Raw genomic sequence first — 21,785 nt, 5'->3', positions numbered from 1 at the left:
GGGCGAGGGCGCAGCGCCCGAGCCCACGCCCGCCTCCTTCCCCCAGGCTGGCGCCTTTGCTAGCGGGACGAGACGCCGGGAGCCGGCGGGTGCCTCGGAGCCTGAGACTGCGCCGGGCAGCCGGTTCCTGGTTCCCGCCGAGCGGGGCCGGCAGCCGGGCCGGACGGCCCCGGGAGGGGTGTCGGGCGGAAGGCGAGTCCCAGCGCCGGGAACCCGGGGACTCCGGCAGGTAGCGAGTTGGCCCTTGGGAACGACGGGTCTCAGGCCTGGACGCGTGACCCGTCCGCGCAGGTGGCGAGGGAGCGGGCTGGACCACGAGGCGTTGCCTCCAGGTGGGGCGCGGGGCGGCTCTGCGCCGCCGCCGTGTGGCCGGAGGGGGCAGCGCGAGCCGGACGTCCGGACACAGCCCCCGGACTCACCAGGTTACCTTCCACACCGGTTCCTGTGATGCGCCGCGATTGCCTTGGTGACCGGGCCGGCCGCCCTGCCGCCGTGAATCCTCTTATGGAGCGCTGGTGTCGGGTGTGGACACCAGCTGTCCACCCACCGGCCCCCGGGGTAACGCTAAGAACGGTTCTCTCCCAGAGGCAGCTGGCCCTCCAACCTCCCGCCAACTTTTCCTAAGCGCCCGCTATGGGAAAGGCCTACAACGATGAATCCCAAGTAGAGAAACAAAACCCTCTCGATCAGGCTCCCATTCTCACAGAAAGAACTGGTTATATTTAAGGGGGGCTTGCTTACGTAAATAAAGGCATGATGAGATTGAATTCTCACCACAGTTCTCCAGGATTCTCAACCAACAGATATGAAACTTAAGGATCAGAGAAGTTAAATAACTTGTTCAGAGTCACACAGCAAGCTAAGGATTGAATTGCTAAGCCTTGATTTTTAAGAACCAACTCGTGCTGCAGTGGCTGGGGGAGCTTCATGGCGCCGAGACCTAATCCCTGCACCACCAGCGTGGCCCCTCCAGTAGAGGCTGACTTCTGTTCAGTCAACCGAATAACATATTTTTCGCACCTGTTACCTGTAGTGCAGGGCTTTTATAGCTACAGGACTTACTGACCTTGTCATCAGGAAGCTATACTTTTCCTTTAAAACAAAGTTAAACACGCTCTCAGTTTAAAGATAAATAAAGATTATCAAAATTTTGGTGACAACAGAAGGCAGTCCACCACCCATTTCCACATTCCCAGAGAAACCTGTTTTTCAACTTCTAGCCAGCTCCATTTATGTTCATCTCCATTTTCTTGAAACGTGTTTGTTTTGCCACTTTTTGATTCAGTTTTAAGCACTGTCAATTTTCTATTATGTAAAATAAAGTTTTAACTCTATTACCTGCTCTCCCCATAAACATCTTTCTCACCTCCCCAAGCTGCCAGTGTAATTCGAGGCCCTTCGATAGTCACTGTTTGCATGTATTTTTGTAAATTATGATTCCTTTCCCTTTCCTGTGAAACTTTGTTTTCCTGGGAGTTAATAATTGTCCTGTATTGCTTAGTTTTATGTATTCCATTCTCCAACATTTATTCAATCTCATCTCAAAATGTCCATACAAATTCGTGTCCGGAGCCAACAGGCAGATTCTGATAGGGGGTGCCACCTGTGAAATGAAGTGGGCAGAGGGAGGAGTGGGAGTGCCATGAGGACTGGCAAGGCCTTGGTCACCCTAGAGGGGAGCTCAGGAGGGAGTTTTGCCTTAGGGGTCTCCCTAGCCCTCTGCACTGGCCAAGCCTTTCTACCCTGCCTGGCTCAGGTGGTGTGGTGGGTCCAAGGGACTGAAGTGATCGTGGAGCTCTGCCTCTGAGGCTCACCCTAATGATAACTAAAGGCCACCTGCTGTCCAGGCACCCCAAAATTGGGCCACTAGCCCATCCTCGAGGGTGGCTCTGGGAGGTGCATCTCTGTGAGCTCACGGTGACATCATGTCAACCTCTTCGTACAGAGACTTTTGGGTGTATTCCTCTGTGCCAGTTCACTGTGCTGTATACCTGGTAAAGAGTTATGCTAGGAAGGGAAAGATTCAGATTTTGTGGGGTTTAAAATTTATGCAATCTGGGGTTCCTTACAAAAAGAAAGACTAGAAATTTAGGGGTAATTTATTTAGAGTGATAAAAGAACTCAATAAAGTTTCTGGAGACTCAAACTATTCTTGTAAGATCTCACGGTGCACTCTAGCACTTTCTGATTGCCACTGACTTCAGCAGAAGCCACCTAGGGTCCCCTACAACTCCCAGCTCACTGGGGCCCCTAAAGTGCAGAGAGCTGAAGCGTACCAGGATGTTCACCCCATTGTTGAGATTGTCTTCACAAAACTTTCTAGGGGTGCCCTTCACCCTGCTCCCCTATTACATTTCCTTCTTTTGTTTATTTCCTTACTTATCTGGGCGCAGCTTCTTCTGCAATAGTTTTCCGGGAAAACTTTGGCAGGTGAATTTCTGACACCTTGCACATCTGCGAATACCTTCCTTGTACCTTCATCCTTCACTTGCCTGGATACACAGTGCACACAGTGCTCAGAACATGGTAAGTGCTATAGGAGTTTTGCATCATTATTACAGAATAACATGACACATAACACATTATTATTAACTAACCTTTGTGGAGATTACTTGCCTCTAGTGTTATCACTGAGAAATCTGAAGGCCCCTGATTCCAGGTGCTTTATGGAAACTCTCTGGAAGCTGCGGGATCTTCTTTGTCCCGGGATGCCAGCCTTTCACGGGGTATTCTTGGCCTGGATGTGTCCGACGCAGTGAGCGGCAGGAAATGGTAGTGTGGAGCTGTGTGCCCTTCAGTTCTGGAAACCTCCTTCAAGGTTCAACTGATGACACCACCTCTGTTTTTTGTTTTCTCTTTCTGTAATTTCTGTTAGTGGGCCAGGTCTCTAATTTCTTTTCTTAAAAAAAAAAAAATTCTTTCCTCTTTTCTATCTGTTTTACGCTCTGGAATATTTCAAATTAGTCTTCCAACCCTTCCACTGAATTTTCAACTTGCAGGGGCTCTTGTTGATGTTTGTTTCTGCTTAAAATAGCATCCTGTTCTGGCATTCTTGATTCAGTAGCTGTTCCCTTATCTCTCTGAGGATGTTAACAGTAGGTTCTTCTTCTAGGCCTGGTTAGATCACCTTTGAAAAACCTTTTCTGGTCCCCTACCTGGGGAGCAGTGCTTTGGCTGCCAGCCTTCAGGGACCATGTTGAGAACTGGGGGCAGGGACAGGGTGTGATGGAACACTGGAGAGGCTACCACTTCATCTACTATCTGGGGAGGACACCCCCGCTCTCCACTGTGTCTGTGTCTCGACTTTCCGTCCCACTGAGTCAGTTGTGTCTTCAGAGAATAAATCCCCAGTTTTCTGCCAGGATTGAGGAAGGGACCCAGGGACCTAATAATTATTTTTTGTTGTTGTTAAAGACTTATTTATGTTCGCATACAGAACTGGGGTATAGGCCAGAGATGCGGGGTGGGGGTGAGACTATTCACCAGAGACAGAGTGGGGAGCAGAACAGGCAGATGTACTAAATGTAATGTTGAGGGGCACAGCAGAGAGACAGGAGGGGTCTGCTGCGCCATGTGGGGCAGCTCCCTGGCTGGGGATTGAACTCTTGCTGCAGTGGCTGCTGAAATTCACAGTGCTGCACTTTAACCCCTTGTACCAGCAAAGAGGGCCAGGGGGCTTGGTTTTAGATACCCTTAATCAGTGTCCAGGATGAACAGGGCCTGTGAGGGGCCCAGGGTCAGAGGTGTTGCTAAATCATGTGTCTCAGGCTCACTACTCCCACTGCAAGGTCCTGTTTGCGGGCTGGATTTGACCTCACCCCAGCTCTGCCAGCACCCACCATGCATCTTCCTGAGTTCAAGCCACTGAGGCCAACTTGCCCTGGCCCCCTCCTTCCCGCATCCCCAGCATTTCTGTAACTTCTCTCCGACTGAACCTGCCCGTGTCTTCCAAACAGCAATGTCTTTGCCTTACTTCACCTTACTTCACCTCCCCAGGGAGCCCTCTTGTACAGACCTCTTTCTTAATCCCTTGCATTCAGTTATGTATTCCACATTTTAAAGATGGAAAAGCTGGGGTTCACCGAGGTGAAGTGGCTACCCCCAGTCATAGAGCTGATTGAAGCATCTGGGCTGGGTCTGCAGATTCTCTCTCCTCAAAGGCTAAGCAGGCTGGCAGGGAGCCTGGGAAATCACAGTTGCTTCTAGCCCAAGCTCTCCTGGGTGCCTGGGGAGTAATAATTGGAGACATGGGAGTTTAAAGGACAATGTAACGCAGTGGTTACAAGTTCCAAAATGAGGGCCTTGCACCAGGGGTTAAAGCCCAGCACTATGAAGCTATCACAGCCACTGCAGCACAAGTTTGATCCCTTGCCAGGAAGCTGACCCACATGGTGTAGCAGACCTCTCCTGACCCGCTCACTGATCCCCTCAGCAGTGTATTTCAGTCCGTCTGCTTGTTCTGCTCCCCACTCTGTCTCTAGTGAATCCTCTCACTCCCCTCATCTCTGGCCTGTACCCCAGTTCTGTATGCACAAATAAATCTCTAAAAAAAAAAAAAAAAGAAGAAGTTCCAAAATGAGAGTAGAACGCTTGGGTTCAAGCGTGCTCTGCAGTCTCCTATGCCTCAGTTCTCCTGTCTGCAGAATGGGATGACACTGCTTACTGTGTAGGGTTATTTTGGAAATTAACTGAGGAAACACTAGGGATTATTGTTATTTCCTTTCCCAAGGCACCTCTGCTCTGCTCTTCTCTGAGATAGGGCCTCCTGTCTCCTCTCTCCTGGGGAATGCAGACAGAGGTGTAACTTCCCACCTCTCCACCTGAGCCAGTCAGGCGCAGAGAGGAGGGGCTGAGGCCACCAGGGAGGAACAGAGCCAGGATTAGCAGGATTAGTGGAGTGTCTTCCTGGGCACCTGCTGCCTGCCAGCGTCTGGTTACCCGGCTGTGGGTCTGTGCAGGACACAGACATTTCCTCTCCTTTACCGGGAGCCCTGGGCTGCCCTTCTTCCGGGTCTAAGGTGTGTACAAACCTCCTCCCATCTAGGAGCGAGGTTCAACCGCTCTCCCCCGTCTCCTGGAGCCCACAGCTGAGCACAGCTGCTGCTGAGGAGCCGTGACAGACGTGTCCCACCCTGGTCCCACCAGCTGACTGTGTGCCTCTGAGTAAATGCCCAGGAGGTGTGTGTGCCAGCAGGGTGGCGGCTGCTTGTGGGAGCCCGTGAGTTTGGAGCGGTGGAGGGGGTTTCATTTGCTCTCTGTCTGTCTTGCCTGAATGGTGGCAAAAAAAAATTCATAATTCATTTATGCTTAGAAGGGAAAGAAAACACTCCCTGCTCACTGCACCTTCCTCCATCCTACCTGAGGGGCATGGCTGGTGTGGACAATTTAGAACCTGCAGGCAGGCAGCAGGAGTAGGAAACAAGGGTCATTATAAACTCACTGGCCCTCAGTGACCTGTCTCAGTTGAAGTTCTGGAGAAACATGTGGCCAGACATCTGGGCTGGCCAAGGGAACAGACCCTGATAGGCCTGCCACTCTGCCCCAGTCCCAGAGTAGCCAAAGGTCAAAGTAGCCACAAAGGTCACTTTGGACCTAGGGGTTTTGGGGGTCTTGGCTCCCCTTGCTCCAGTGCCCTGGCAGAAAATGGGGCGAGCTGCGGCCTTGGGTGTGCCTGCGTTCGGCAGAGGGGCTCTTCCAGGAAGATGGGAGCCCCACCGTGGTGCTGGGGACACCCTCTCATGGCAGAGGCCAGAGTTTGGCCAACTTACTGTTAGCAAGGCGCTTAGCCATTTCGGGCTTCAGCGTCCTTTTTGTAAAATACTGTTTTGAGAGTTAAATAAGATAATGTATGTCCTATGCTTAGCCCAAAGTGATCATGGAGAGAATAAAACATTTCAAGATCTAGTATTTGTTCTTCTAAATCCTCTAGCCCTAGTGAAGGAGTTGAGAGGGGACAGTTTTTTCCTGTCGATTACAGAGGGTGGAAACGGGGTCCTGAGGGCCGTCTCTTGCCTGGGAGGATCAGAAAGAGACAGTTACCGGCGGGGAAACTCCCACAGTTCAGAGGCAGGGAAGGGTGGTGGCGACGGCAGTTGGCGTTAAAGGCTGTGGACTAGGCCAGTGTCCAGTGTCAAGACACCTGAGGATTCTGCCCCAACTCTGCTGCCGGGGTGGCCCCGGGCCGCACCGGGTGCTCAGAACAGGTTTCTCAGAGAGCATTCAGGCCCAGCCCACCCAAGTGGTCACTTGACAATTTGTGATTTGGACAAGTTACTTCACTGTCCTCTGCCTCCATCTCCCACCTGTACAACGGAAACCATGATGTTACCTGGCTACTGTGAGCATTAAGTGAGAATGAATCATTCCAATGTAGGATGTGCCTCTTGGGTCAGCTGAGTTTTGGGTCTGGAAATGTCGTTACCATAATGTATTCATGAAAAATATTTTAAAACCACCCCAGATGTGAAAAAAAATAACCAGGTTAGAATGTTCTGCTTTCAGGTAGTAGAGGGAAAACCTGTAAGTCAAGTGCTTGGAAGACAGGGGTGGGGGGTCAGGTGGGCTCTGGGGTTCTTTCTGCTTTAGAAGTCATGATCTTTCAAGTGCTTGACTCAGACTTTCACAAGGCAATTTAAGACCAGCCCCTATTTTCAGTTCCACCTGCAGCCCTGAAAAAATGCTGAAGTTTTGCAATAATTGAGAAAGACATGCTCCGTGCCTGCAATCTTGTGGGCAGACGAGTGGGGCATTTCTGCTGTGGTGGCAGTGAGCGTCAGCCTCCCGGCCCGCAGCCCAGCCTGGGCTCCGCGGGCTGACAGTCACTTCCCGCACCCCACACCATGGTCCTCACAGCACCAGTTAGTAGGACAGAGTGGAGGTTCTCGATCTGAGCCCTGAAGCCCAAAAGGTCTGGGCGGATACCCAGCGCTGCCCCGGGGAGTGTGACCCCAAAGGCCTCTGCCTGCTGAGACCCAGTTTCCTCACCTGTAAAAGGGAGAAATGAATTCCTACTTCTCAGGTTGGTGTGAGGGTAAAAAGGCCGCCACCTATTGCATGGAGTGGGAGGGTCTTCAGCTCCAAGTAACGGATTACCTTACAAAAACAACAAGGGCACTTCATTATCTCATGTGAGCGCCTGCAGCTGGGAGTCCTGAAGCCCGCTCTGCCCCCTTCACTGTTGCTGTGACGCTGCCACCTCAGGCTTTATGGTCACAGGTGGTTGCTGCAGCCGTGGCTTCGTGCTCTGACCTGGGAGCATTACTCCCTGGGAGGGAGTAATGGGGAGACAGCGGTGCACCTTTCTCTTCTAGAAACTCTTTCAAGAAACTCTCAAACTTTAGTGGGTACAAGAATCACCTGAACAATTTTAATTTCAAAAACAATTTTAATTTTTAAAAACTGTATTTATTGTACAACCACTATGGAAAACTGTTTGGAGGTTCCTCAAACTGCTAAACATGGAGCTTCCCTACGACCCAGCAATCCCACTCCTAGGTATCTACCCAAAAGACACAAAAACACTGATTGAAAAAGATACTTGTACCCCCATGTTTATTGCTGCTTTATTTACAATTGGAAAAACATGGAAGCAGCCCAAATGCCCAAAAGTAGATGACTGGATTAAAAAGATGTGGTACATATATACAATGGAATATTACTCAGCAACCAAAAAAGAGAAACACATGTCTTTTGCAGCAACTTGGATGGAGCTGGAAAAGATCATGCTTAGTGAGATAAGCCAGAAAGAGAAAGAAAAATACCGGATGGTTTCACTCATAGCAGGAGTATAATGGACCAGGCGAGAAAATAACAAAAATAATGAACAACCATAGACCAGAGACATTCTGTGGGGGTGGAGTGGGGAATGGGATCAAAAACGGGGCGGGGGGGGAGTGCACGGGATTATGGTGATGGCACACGGGTGATTTGGTGATGGGAAACCCGCGGGGATAACAATTGAGATGGAAAAAAAATGTACAAAATGATGTAAAAATAAACTTATGTTTAAAAAAAAACAACAACAAAACTGTATTTATTTATGCCCACAGAGGTGCAGGGGGCAGTGAGAGGATTCACCAGAGACAGAGCAGGGAGCAGCACAGGCAGACTGACTGAAGTACACTGCTGAGGGGAGCAGCGGGCGGGTCAGGAGAGGTCTGCTGCGCCACGCGGGTCAGCTCCCTGGCCAGGATGGAGCTCGTGCTGCAGTGGCTGCAGCAGCTTCATCGTGCCAAGACTATGCACAGCAGAAATGCCCCATTTGTCTCCCCACTATTGTACCCTTTATTTTATTATTTTTATTATTTGGGGGGACTTTTTTACTACTCAAAAAAGCTTCATTTTTTATTCAGCTCTCTGGCTCTGTGCTTGTGCCTTCAATAATTTTCTGCCTTCTAGATAAGAAAAGCCCACATGGGGCCCTCCCTGGTGGCCCAACGGATTAGAATGCAGCACTGCAAGCAAGCCACAGTCACTTCAGCATGAGTTTGATCCCCGCCTGCCCCGGAGGTGACCACATGGCGTGGCAGACCTGTCCTGACCCGCCCGCTGCTCCCCTCAGCAGTGTACTTTGTCCATCTGCCTGTTCTGCTCCCCACTCTGTCTCTGGTGAAGCCTCTCACTGCCCCTGCACCTCTGGCTTGTACCCCAGTTCCGCATGCATAAATAAATAATCTTAAAAAATAAATAAATAACAATAAAGTCGCAGCCAGACCCTTCTCCAGAGTCTGACTCCATCGGACAAGGCAGGACTTAAGAGCTGCATCTCCACAGTTCTGGGCGGGACTGACCGGCCAGCTGGCTGACAAGCCTGCACCCCTACACGTGGTTTCTCAGGCAGGTGTGAGAGTGGAGGGTGACTCAGTGCGGGGTGGGGGGCCCCAGTGAGGGCGCTAAGGTACCAGCTGGGGAACCTGAGCCTGTGCCCTCAGGATGGTGTTAGCTGGCTGGGGCCAACACAGACCTACAAAGTCAAGCTGACGGGGTTTCTTGAAGGCTTCAGGACGAAGAGGGAGAGCAAGGGAGAAAGTTAGTTTTTGGATGGGGAAAGCTTGAGAGAAAGTTACCTTTTTAGGAAAATGAGTAAGACTTTTGGCCCGTGTTAGCCGATGAGTCCACTCGGTGGCCTACGGCTGGACTTGAGGGGAGGCTCTGTCTGGATTCAGGCTCTCACGTGGTCCACCGAGTGCTGGGCGTGGCCACGAGAAGGTCAGGTGAGACCAGAGGAGAGGCAGAAACTTTTGACTCTGGCGAGTTGCGCGCCGGGGTGGCCTGTTTCAGGGCAAGTGGGGGCAAAACCCTCCTAATGGAGTGGGCTGAGGAGACGAGGAGGGAGAAGTGGTGTGGAGAACACACGCAATTTCCGTGTGCAAAAGGGAGCAGAGAAACGGGGACGGGTACTCAAGAAGGCCAGGGGAGGCTGCTTGGGAGGCTGCTTGGCAGGCGCGGTAGTTCGCAGGTGGGAGCGGTGAGGAGAAATGGCTGAGGAAGGGGACAGCTGCGTGGCTCCAGTCGGGAGGAGCCACGAGACATGAATCTGATTTTAAGTCAGAGGCCTGGAGCGGAGAGTGTCCCGCCCCCCACAGCAGCTGGAGGGGAGGTGGCCGAGTGGGAGGGGAGGTAGGGAGCCCCTTTCTGACTGCTTCGTTGTTTCACAACTCTGCCAGGCCAGGTAGGTTCACCATGGGTTCAGGCAGCTTAAAAAGAGAACCGGAGCCCCTGGCCCCATCCCCACAGGTGTTTTTTGTTTGTTTGTTTGTTTGTTTGTTTGTTTTAAGGTTTACTTGTGCATACAGAGCTGGGGTACAAGGCCAGCGGCTCAGGGGCGGTGAGAGGCTTCACCAGGGACAGAGTGGGGAGCAGAACAGGCAGATCGACGAAGTACACTGCTGAGGGGAGCAGCGGGCGGGCCAGGAGAGGTCTGCCGCGCCATGGGGTCACCTCCGGGGCAGGCGGGGATCGAACTCATGAAGAGGTGGCTTTTAGCTTCTTAGTGTGGTGCTTTAACCCGCTGCGCCACCAGGGAGGGCCCCCCCGACAGGTGTTTTAATACAACAGGGGAAACGGGCCAGCAGGGAGAGAGCAACGCACTCTTGCCTCTGGGCTCTCTGGCATTTCCAGTGGTCTCCCCCTCTCGAAGCGCTCGGCTGTGCCATCTCTGTCCATATGTGGCGCCGCCCTTACATCTCCGCCTCCAAGCCCAGATGTGCCCCCTCACACCCACCCACTCACCCCATACTCCAGGTGTCCACCATAGGCCCGTGGCCCAGGGCCCACGCGCCCAAGCGCTTACTGCATCCAAGGCGGCAGGTGATAGCCACAGAGGTCAGCGGCATAAAAACTGGCCAAGTCACTTACCCTACAAACAGCTATGACCGTGAACTTTGAGGGAAGTCACTGATGAAGATGAGGAGACTGGAGATGGGAAATGAGGTGAAGGTGTGAAGCAGATTATCTGGGAGAGGGAAGGCGTCCAGGGAAATGCAATGGAGAATCTGGCAGCATGGAGGGCCCATTTGAACTGCAGTCACAGCCATGACGCAAGTTGTGCTCAGCTGTTTACATGCAGGTGCTGGTGAAGCACCTGCAGGGTGAGTGTGATGAAGACAGAGGGAGTGGAGTGTGGTTGTAGTGCTGGACTGTGGAACTGGCCTGAGTCAGAAGGGGAGAGAAGACTCACAGAGGCGACTGTGACGCAGAGGTGAGGTCACTGAGCTGGAAGTCTCAGTGAAACTAGATGAGACTAAGGTGCCTATACGAAGAAAGAAACAAAGACAACAGTCACTGAAAACACAAACCTTCCTGAATACCAAAACTAACAGCTAAAAAAAAACCTCTAAGAGAAAAAATTACTACATAGGCTAGATATGAATCTGAAGACTTGGACTACATAGAAATATACGACAATGCAAAGGAATCAGAGCCAAACATTGCTTGCTGCTGTAAGGACTCAGGAGTCTCTGTAGCGTATGTATCTCAGAACATATTGTTGGCTGAATAAGCAAGATGAAAAAAAAGTATGCTACGTTTATTTAAGAAAGGAAGAGCCGGCTGTCCCTGGCGGTGCAATGATTAAAGCGCAGCACTGTGAAGCTCTCTGAAGCCACTGTGGCACAAATTTGGTCCCCAGCCAGAAAGCTGACCCACATGGCGCGGCAGACCTCTCCTGACCCGCCCGCTGCTCCCCTCAGCAGTGTATTTCAGTCGATCTGTCTGTTCTGCTCCCCACTCTGTCTCTGGTGAGTCCTCTCACCTGCCCCCCCCCCCAGCTTATATATCAGTTCTTCTAGGCATAAATAAAAATAAATCTTCTTTTAAAAAGGGGGAAATATAGTTATCTGTTTACATTTAAAAATATGGAAATATGGAGCCTCCCTATTGGTGCAAGGAGTTAAGTCTCAGCACGATGAAACTCTCCACAGCTGCTGCAGCAGGAGTTCAATCCCGGGTCAGGGAGTGACCCACATGGTCAGCAGACCTCTCCTGACCCACCACTGCTCCCCTCAGCATTATATGTCAGTGGATCTGCCTGTTCTGCTCCCCTCTCTGTCTCTGGTGAATCCTCTCGCCCCCACACCTCTGGCCTGTACTCCAGTTCTTGTATGCATACATAAATACATCTTTTAAAAAAGTGGAAATATGACACCAAATAAAAAGGGTTCTTAAGTGGGAAGGGAAGTAGTGAGGGTGGGGAGGGGAAGAGGACATAGGAATAGAAACCAGACTTCCTTGAATACATCCTGTTTTATAGTTTAGACATGGGACAATGTATTTTACACAGTTACAATTAAGCTGGAAGAAATTCCTAAAAAATGGGAAAATAAACGGGTTAACAGATATGTCCCGTGAGTAGCCGGCCACAGAGAGGACCACTGTCACACAGAGGGAGTTCAGCACACAGGAATGAAGTGTGTGCCCAGCGGAAATGCCCCAGAACAAAAGAACTGCAAACTGGATCTTCAACTGCCTTTTGTTATTCTGACACTGTTGTGTAATGGGGATAAAACAACTGAGCAACTGTCATATTCAAATTTTGTAATTCAAGATACAAATGAGAACTGGGGTCCTAAGTGTGGAGAGAATACAAATGGAAGCAGAGTTAAGAAAGAACTTTCAAGTCTTGAATTTCATTAGGAAATATCAAGGTGTTATATCTTAAAAAACAAACATCTAGTTTTCTTTTTAAACAATGTTTTAAAAGATGCTTGTAAATGGTATGGACCATGCACCAGAAAGGTGCAATACCCAATACAGCAGAGTGGACTTTCTCCAGCCTACATGTTGGTCTTGTAAAGCCATTCACCACCACAAAGTATTACTTACAGGCTTTAGTTTTAGTTTTCCTAGAAAAAACTGAGTCCAGGTTTGCAGAATGAAATGAACAAGCCCAGGCTATCATATCAGACAGCAAGGTTGTTGTTGGCAAACACTGTCATCAAAAGGGTTGTTCCTGGGCTCTCCCTGGTGGCCTGGCGGGTAAAAGTGCAGCACTAAGAAGTTGGCCAGAGCTTCAGTGTGAGTTTGATCCCTGCCAGGAGGTGACCACATGGCGCAGCAGACCTCTCCTGGCAGGCCCGCTGCTCCCCTCAGCAGTGTACTTCTTTGATCCGTCTGTTCTGCTCCCCACCCTGTCTCTGGTGAATCCTCTCACACCCTACACCTGTGGCCTGTACCCCAGTTCTGTAAGCATAAATATCTCTTTAAAAAAAAAAGGGGGGGGCCCTCCCTGGTGGCACAGCGAGTTAAAGCGCACTGCACTGAGAATGTAAAGCCGCTTCCGCATGAGTTGATTCCCGCCTACCCCGGAGGTGACCACATGGCGCAGCAGACCTCTCCTGGCCGGCCCGCTGCTCCCCTCAGCAGTGTACTTCGTCGATCTGCCTGTTCTGTTCCCCACTCTGTCTCTGGTGAATCCTCTCACCCTCCCCATCTCTGTCTCTGGTGAAGCCTCTCACCGCCCCTGAGCCTCTGGCCTGTACCCCAGTTCTGTATGCACAAATAAATAAATCTTTAAAAAAAAAAAAAAAGGGTTGTTCTTAAAGGGCTCAGAAGCCACCGGAAGAGGCCAATGTGAGCATCATCAAGTTCAATTAATTGTAATGAGCTACAACATCAAAGTTCAATTCAGTGATCACACTCTCAAAACACTGAACACCCACTGGCCACTTTTAGAAGACGCTAGTGGACCACCTCACCATTTTGAAAACTGGCAAAAGATTTCGGTTTTATTCTTTGTCCAATAGGAGCTGTAACTGTGGGTAACCAAATAGCAAATGAATGAAACTTTCTTTTTACAGTAGTAGTTTAGGCATTGTAAGAAGGAAGGGCAGAATTAGACCACCACTGCTTCACTGCTTGGCTGCTACAGGAGCGGAGCTCGACAGCTGCACTGGCTGAAACGCAGAAGACGATGGACGCGATGATTCCTGATGAAAGCGTCTAACAGGGGCTGGTGTCACTGAATCTGAACCCAGTGTCACCTCCAGCCCTAGCCCTAATTACAGGCAGAGCAAAAGATGGAGAAACTATTCAATGACACCATCAAGATAGAATCAGCAAACCCACAATAGGTAACAGTGATGGAGAGGAACCTGTAGGCTCAAAGGGAGGCCAAGAAACCCATGGGCAGTGTGTAGGCCCTCTTTGGGTTCTTATTCAGACAAATACACTAGTTAGGAGTCCAGGGCTCTCCCTGGTGGCACAAGGGGTTAAGTTGCAGCACTATGAAGCTGTCTACAGCCACTGCAGCAAGAGTTCGATCCCCAGCCAGGGAGCTGACCCACATGGCACAGCGGACTTCTCCTGTGTCCCCGCTGCTCCCCTCAGCAGTGTACTTCGTCAATCTGCCTGTTCTGCTCCCCACTCTGTCTCTAGTGAATCCTGTCACCCAGCACCTTTGGCCTGTACCCCAGTTCTTGTATACATAAATAAAATCTTTAAAAATATATATGCTGGTCCTCCCTGGTGGTGCAATGGGTTAAAGAGCGGCATTGTGAATTTGGCCACAGCAGCTCCTGCAAGTTTGAGCCCCAGCCCACATGGTGCAGCCGACCTCTCCTGTCTCGCCCGCTGCTCCCCTCAGCAGAGCACTTTGTTGATCTGCATGTTCTGCTCCCTGCTCTGACTCTGCTGAAGCCTCTCACCGGCCCTGCACCTCTGGCCTGTGCCCTAGTTCTGTATGTATAAATAAATAAATCTTAAAAATATATATATATGCTAAATTATTTAGGAATGGGAGGTTATTGTAATAGGTTATGGTAGACAGTGGCTTAATCAAGATTGGTCATGAGTTTTGGTGATTGGAAGTTGTATGATAGAATATGAAGGCTCATTATTACATTCCCCACTTCTGTACATATTTGAAATTTTCCATGACAAAAAAAAAATTCTTAATTTGGAAAAACAGAAATTTCCAAAGTAAATCAACACAACATAGGCACTCACTGGAAACGTGCTGATGGGAGGGAGGGAGGTATCTGGGGCAGCGTTCAAGTTTCTGGGGTGGAATGAATGGAGGTGCTTTTACCAGATCTGGGGAAACGGGCTCATGCAGAATAAGGAGTTCTGCTTCGGTCATGTTGACTATGGGGTCCCTGTGGAAGGAGAGGGGCTGCACATGAGGTTGGTGCAAATACTGGATCAAGAGAGACATGGGGTCAGTGGGTGATGTCTTGGGGAAAGCTGTAAAGAAAGGGTCTCAAAAGGGGTGGAGAAATGGACACACAGAAGAGCCAGATAGTATCTCAGAAATGAGGGGCCCAGAAAGAGGTCTAGAATACTTTTTAAAAGGAGGCTCAGATTCACACCATGTACAAAAATTAACTCAAAATGGCTTTACGATCTAAGTTTAAGAGCTAAAGTTATTAAAACCTCTAGTAAGTATAAATCCTTTTAATTACTTAAAAATCTTAGATGTCGCTGTAAATCTTTTTAAGATACGTGATATTTAAAGTAATACATTTGCAGCTCAAACAGGTTCTGATTGTGCTTTTCAGGTTTAACCAACTGAATACATAAGACTACTTTGAGGACGGCTGCATCTGCACATTTCAGCATGAGACTTAGGCCATTTTTCTCTCTTCCTCTTGAATCGCCTCTTTCAGCTATGGTTCAAGGTGGAGTTTACCCTATTTTGTCCACTGCTGCTTAGGCAAGACCCACTACTCCACAGTTGGGTCCAGCGTCTCTTAATGCATTTAGTGCAAAACATCCTGTCATGAAGGTCCTCAGGAAGTGCTTCTATGCCTTTTGTTGTACCACCATTCTCTTACGGTGGTGTCATCATGAACTCACCCCAGTTTACTGAACCCGGCACCGCACCATTTTCAAACACCCACCAGCCCCTGGCCTGATGTTGCACCAGCTGTCTGCTTGCTGCTTTGACTCAAGGTTGATTCATGCTCATTGTAAACCTTTATGATTTTGGACAAGGAAAAAAATTAGAGGACACTAAAAGCATAAGCAAACAAAAATTAAATAAATTGGACCTTATCAAAATCAAAAACCTACATGAGTCAAAGGAACTATTAAGGACATGAAGACAACCTACAGAATAGGAGAAAATACTCGCAAACCCTTATCTGGTAAGAATCGAATAATCCAGAATATAGAAGAATTCTGCACCTCACAGGTTTATTAAAAAGATAGTCTCATTAAAGAACTTGAATGGGCATTTCTCAAAGAAATAAATAATAAACAGCCAACTAAGGACAAGAGAGATGCTCAGGCTTCTGGTCAACAGAGAAACGCGAGTCAGCACAGTGCAGTAGCGGGCACGCCCGTGACAAAGGCGGGATCTGAGTGTGAATGACAACATGGGGCAGCTGGCGCTCACACCGCTGGGAGCAAATGCTGCCGCTACAGAAGAAAACATCTGGCAAGAACACTACACTGGAGAAAGAGGTTGGAAGGCAGTTACAGAACAACTAAGTGCAGGGACGGGGCACAGCACAGTGCCCACTGTCAATGACCCATTTCGCCTCTGGAAGTCACCAAGAGCGGACCTTAAAAGTCTATGTCACAAAAAAATTGGTAACTAGATAAGGTAAATAACTGAATTCTTAAAACTGCAGACCCTATGGGCATTATTTTATATGAATTGGGAAGGGTCTCAGTCATTTTTCCCGAATCTTCAATTATTTAAGCTTTAGATTCAGTGTCACAGAAGTATGCTTGGAACAAACAGGCTTCAGAGCCAAGAGACATGAAGTTCATAAATTTATTGATCTGGAATAAAAAAAGAGGAGTGGCTATTTCTGCTTCGCTTCCCCGATGATCCACATTGATTAAAACATTATGCATTCTATAAGCGTGTAAATTTCTTGAAATTTTTTTTTATCATTAGAGAAACCCAATGGAGAAGTGCTAGTTGTGGACTAGTTTGCACTAGGGCCAGAATAGATAGAGAGTAGGACTCAGGTAATTTTTAGTTCATCCATTAAAAAGCAAAATGAGGGCCCTCCCTGGTGGCGCAGCGGGTTAAAGCACAGCACTAAGAAGCTGAAACCACTTCTGCATGAGTTCGATCCCCGCCTGCCTCGGAGGTGACCACATGGCGCCCAGCAGACCTCTCCTGACCCGCCCGCTGCTCCCCTCAGCAGTGTGTACTTAGTCGATCTGCCTGTGCTGCTCCCCACTCTGTCTCTGGTGAATCCTCTCACCCTCCGCATCTCTGGCCTGTACCCCAGTTCTGTATGCATAAATAAATAAATCTTAAAAAAACAAAAATGAAAGTTAACTACCACGACCCAGCAATTCCACTTTGAAGGATGTGCCTCAATCGAAAACGTATAAACAAATTCAGAGCTGAGAGTAGCATTATTCGTAACAGCTCAAGTGGAGACCCCGACAAGTGAACTGTGGTATGTCTACTCCGTGGAACCTCTGGCAACAGAGGAATGAACTACTTATGTGGCTGAGCTTTGAAAAGGAAAGCTGCTCACAGACTGCACTGTAAGACCCACCTACCGGCACGCTCAGAACAGGTTGGGGAAAGCAGGTTCGTCTACACTGGAAGAGAATGTGGGGGCTGCCAACATGTAGTGGGGTTCTTTTTGGATGAAAATACGCTACAATTGTACAGCCTTGCAAAATATATGAAAACCAGTGAATCGCATGCTTTCAGGTAGCCTGAATTTTAAAGGCGGGTTGTGCGTAGCAGCGTCAGGCAGCAGCGAAGCCAGGCAGGTTGAGGCCGAGACCCCATGGGCTGCGCAGTTATCAGCTTGTCCAAATAGCCCCTTTCCTCGCTCTTCATCCCTCCCCCATTCCAATCGTTTTGTCTGAATCTAGATTCTGTGGCTCCATCTCTCACCATGACTGGCCTAAGAGTGGGCAGTTGACCCAGTGGTGTCCAATGCAAGTTTGGCACCTGAGGGAGAAGTGCACTTCAGGACTTCTCTTGAGATGCAAATCCTCTTGCTGGTTAAGCCTTCTCCCTCCAAGAGTAGAAAGCATCCTGTTAGGGCTTACTGCTGACTCAGAGCTGGGTTAGAAGGGCTTGGAGACTGCTGAAAGGAACCACGTCTGTGATCTGTGATGACCTGTCTTGGCTGTCCCTACACTGCTGTTTTTACAACCGAGGCATCACCAGCAGCACTGCTTGAGCATTGCTTCCCTCACACTTCAAGAACGCAGGCCTCAGGTCCGCAACTCAGTGGGCTCCCTCCTCCTTGCCCTCCCTCTGACCATCCCCTCAGGAAACCACCATTTGTTATGTAAGAGACAGGGCTTATTTGTTCTTTGCCTAGTTTCTTGGTAATTGAGTGGAACTGTATTGTATTTTTCTTACTCCACTGAGCATAACTTCAAGGTCCACCTATGTTGTCCCAAATGGCAATTAAGAAAAAAGCCAAGTAGTCAGTATTCTACCGCCTTTATTCATTCGCTCATCAGCGGGCACCAGGCTGTTCTCACATCTCAACGATAATGAATGAGTGATGAACAGAAGGCAGCCTGCTCAGCTCCTGTTCTTGGGATAAATACCTCGAAGTGGAACTGCTGGATCATAGGGTGGGTCTATTTATAATTTGAGGAAACTCCATACTGCTTTCCACAGTGGCTACACCAATTTACATTCCCGCCAACAGTGTTCGAGGTTTACCACATTTTCTTGTCTGGTTTCTTTTTTAAGCCCAGACACTCCTGTGGTCCAGTCAGCCAAACAAAATAAATGTTTTCCAGAGGAAAAATAGTTCAAGCTCACCCTAATTTCTAGGTACAGAAATTTCTAGTATTAGTTTACCTCAGCCAGTCACTTGTTTAACTATAAAAAAAGGACCACACCTACTGTCCCAAGGACCAGTAGTGCACTGCACCTTCTGTGTCCGAACACCTATCCTATCCTGATAAGGCCAGCTACAGCTTTCTCAAATCCCACTTGCGTCAAACACCAGGCTTTGTTCCCCTAACAGCTAGTGGTGTCCTCGGATTTCTCCCCATGAATAAAAACTAAGAATCTATAACCCAGAACTATGTGGCAAATTGGTGGAAATTCCTTTAAGTAGACATCTTACTTTATCCAAAAGGTCTCCCCCAAAGTTGAGGGTTTCAACTGTCTTTACTAAACTACATTTTTCCACTACCTAGAATGAGTTTTTTCCTGAGGTATTATCCACAAAAAGGGTGTTAACACTCACAGGACTGAATACTGAACACACTTAAGAAGAGTCTGATAGTTCATTTTTGCCTAAGGGGCTAAGCAAGGTAAGGGCTTGTTTTCAATTTGCTTTATTCCCCTCAAACAGTAGGTGAGCTGTGAAAACAAACCAAATTCTAAGCTCCCATTTTCTAACACATAACATCTTACTTCACTGGAGTTTGAAAAGGGTTCCCTGCAGGGTCTCCACTAAGCCAGCAGTAATGTCCCCACTAACACCTTTAGTTTTGAAGCTAAAGTAGTTCATCAAAATGAACAAGTTTCATAAACGCTCAAAAAACTTGCTGGTCTGCAAGTCTACGTACCATCTGCTTAGAGAGGTGACATCGTTATTCAAAGATTTTAGTTGCTAACTCGCTTATTTACAGGTCTTAATGTGACCGGAAACTATCTTGCTGCCAGTTACCATTCCAAACCTTGGATCCACCCAAAATCTGCACTTAGGAAAATACACTTCAGATAAAGCTGCATAACCAAATACAGAAACCACGTCTCTGCTCCAGCCTCATTCACCAGTCCACTCCGGGGCTCTCTCCCAATTGCATGGACACTGTTGTTCTACATTTCACACCAGAATGCATCCTGCCCCAAGACTTGGGGAAACCAGTCTCCTCCGTTCCTGGGAAAAGATTAGAAGCAGCATTCCAAGCCAAACTGTATCCAGCTTTATTAAAGATACTTTTCATAAACAATCATGGTATTTCAGGCAGGATATGGGCAGACAATCATTAACAGTATACAACAACTTTCAAACTCCCCTCTTCAATGGACTACCAAAATCAGAAAGCCACTATAAAACCCAATGAAGTCTTCATTTGATGCTCTGAACAGGGCAAGTTTAGAGTGAGGGTTGACATTTCACATTTAGCATGTTGTTTAACAACTTTTCACAAGCCGACCCTGACTTTCAGGTAATGAAATGAAAATGGCAGATTTATCAATCTGAAGGTCCACAATCTAAAAAAAGGAACCGCTCTGCTCTTTTAAAGGATGCCGTGCTGTCTCAGTGGAGACACGGTGAAGTCTGGATTGCCTGATATACTGAGAACCACTTTTCGGTTGTCAGGTCTCAGGGCGAAAGGGAGTCAAGTCTATGCTGAAGGCAGAGAGGGAGGACATAAAAATGAATCTGAGTTTTTCCCTATATGGCATCTGTGCCAAGGTGGCTAATGTGTGTCAACATCAAGGAATCCCTCCTCCTGGGAACCAAGAGGAAGTCTCTCAAAACTAGAAGGGAAAGGTTTGCTCTCCCTCATCAATCCAGCTTTGGAGACGTTCTATTAGTGACATATGCCCTTCCCCAAAAAACAACAATGAAGTGTTCTGTGTGCTAACAACATAGCTTTAAAAAAAAAAAAAAAGTAAAACAAAAATTCTGCATTTTTATAAAACTTGATAAAAAATAGTATTTCAAACTGTACAGTCACCAGAAGTACACAGTTATCAAAAATGCACACACTTCACTTGGCATCTCCAGCACCTTCAGCTTTTTGTGCCTAAAAGAGAAACACACAGATTAATAAGACACACAGACCCGACACTACCTTCCTTCATGTGCCTTCTACAGGGTTACTTTGCTCAGAGTTCAGATTTGAGGTACTTCTGCTAAGCCACCCCCCCCCCAGGGCCTTACTGAAGACATGGGAAGGGGCCACCCCCACTGGAAAACCATGGTGTGGCACAAGCATGGCTTGTAATGGCAGGACAAGGCTCTTACTGCACAGCCTGCAAATAGGAGAACCATAAGCAACCTCTGAAATCAAAGGCTGCAGACACAGGAAAATGACCATCCAAGCATTGGGTTAAGTGCGCAGATTCAAGTCAAGTGAACAAGTTGTACCTGGTCTGTTTTGGCATCTCCATTTTCTGCAGGGTTATTCCCGTCCTTGCCAGCATCAGCTTTACCCTTTTTTCCTTTGGGTACCTTCTCGCCCTTCTATGGGGTGTGTGAGGAGAAAAGAGGCTTCTTATTTCAGATTACCTGGCTATGGCCTAAGAAATTCCCTATCATAGAAGTGTTTATTGATAAACATGCTAAAACAACCCCCCCACCAAAAACCCACTTAAACTAGACAAATCTACCATTTGCTTAAATCTTCAGAATACAGAATTTAGATGTATACTGAAAAAAGTGGCAACTTATTGGGTATTTAATATCCAAGTGCAAAATTTTTGGCAAACTGTTGACAGTTCTTGATGACCACCCAGTCTCCAGCTGTCAACAGCTGCGGCTACCATACAGCACAGATCCCTGGCAGCATCAGGGGAAGCGTAAGCTCACACGGCTCGCAGGGTGCCTGAATCCAGCTCACCTTTGCAGGAGCCTTTTTAGGCTTGGGCTCTGGCTTTGGAGGAGCAGGTTTCTTTTATGGTGGAGAGAGAGAAGAACACATTAGTGTGAGAACCAAGGACAATTGCCCGCAACCAAATCATGCCACCACACAAGGAAGCGCCTACTCAGAAAGTTATTGTGGCTGGTTTCCCTTAAGACTTTCCTAGCTTCCAACGCGCATACTCAACTAACCAAGCGTCCCAATTTAGCTACAGCCACCAGAACCGCAAATCTCAAATGTGCAAGAGCCCACAGTGGAGTATGTCATTCAAGACCTGACGGCCATAATTCACCAAGAGCAAAGAGAAGTTTTCAACGACCCCTCGTTTCAGGGACAAACACGAACACTTAAAGGCAGACACTTACAGCAGATAACCTTGCAGATCTTCTCTGTGGCTATTTGAGGGGAGGGAAAAAAAGGAAAACAGCCCTGTTAAACCATCGAAGAATAAAAGTTCTGGAGCTAATCTGTTCTAGCACACGGAAGTTCAGAGTGCTTCGGGCAAAATCAAGGCCATGGTCAATGGCTAACACACACAGGGGTCCAGGGCTTTTTAAGACTCCAAAGAGGACACACTCACCTCGTCCTTCACCTTGGCTTTATCTCCTTTAGCATCCCCTTCAGCCTATAAAAAACAAAAACGAAGTCGCTCTTTCTGAAGCAAATCTTAACGAATCTCGAGTTCAGTCGCCCTAGGCGCAGAAGGCCACACAAGTGGTCAGTTTTTAGCACCCAGGGTTGGCAGGCCAGAGCCCCAAGGCTCGGCGCTGCAGGCGCGCCCACCGTGGCGCCGCTCC

General features: G+C 48.4%; 1 protein-coding gene across 1 annotated transcript in view; it reads right to left on the bottom strand.

Moving 5' to 3' along the window:
- Positions 1-19,297: 19,297 nt before the first annotated feature.
- HMGN2 (high mobility group nucleosomal binding domain 2) overlaps positions 19,298-21,785 on the bottom strand; it is a 3,479-nt gene continuing 991 nt past the window's right edge. The window contains exons 2-6 of the mRNA XM_004678656.2: positions 21,569-21,613; positions 21,354-21,383; positions 20,968-21,018; positions 20,496-20,591; positions 19,298-20,151 (exon numbers count right to left, since the gene is read on the bottom strand). Coding sequence (XP_004678713.1) covers positions 20,116-20,151; positions 20,496-20,591; positions 20,968-21,018; positions 21,354-21,383; positions 21,569-21,613 — 258 coding nt within the window. The 3' untranslated portion in view covers positions 19,298-20,115. The remainder of the gene's footprint in view (positions 20,152-20,495; positions 20,592-20,967; positions 21,019-21,353; positions 21,384-21,568; positions 21,614-21,785) is intronic.

Source organism: Condylura cristata, unplaced genomic scaffold, assembly GCF_000260355.1.
Source record: "Condylura cristata isolate star-nosed mole 26May11 unplaced genomic scaffold, ConCri1.0 scaffold00008, whole genome shotgun sequence".
Taxonomy (NCBI): Eukaryota; Metazoa; Chordata; class Mammalia; order Eulipotyphla; family Talpidae; genus Condylura; species Condylura cristata.
This window is presented reverse-complemented; position numbering and strand designations above follow the sequence as displayed.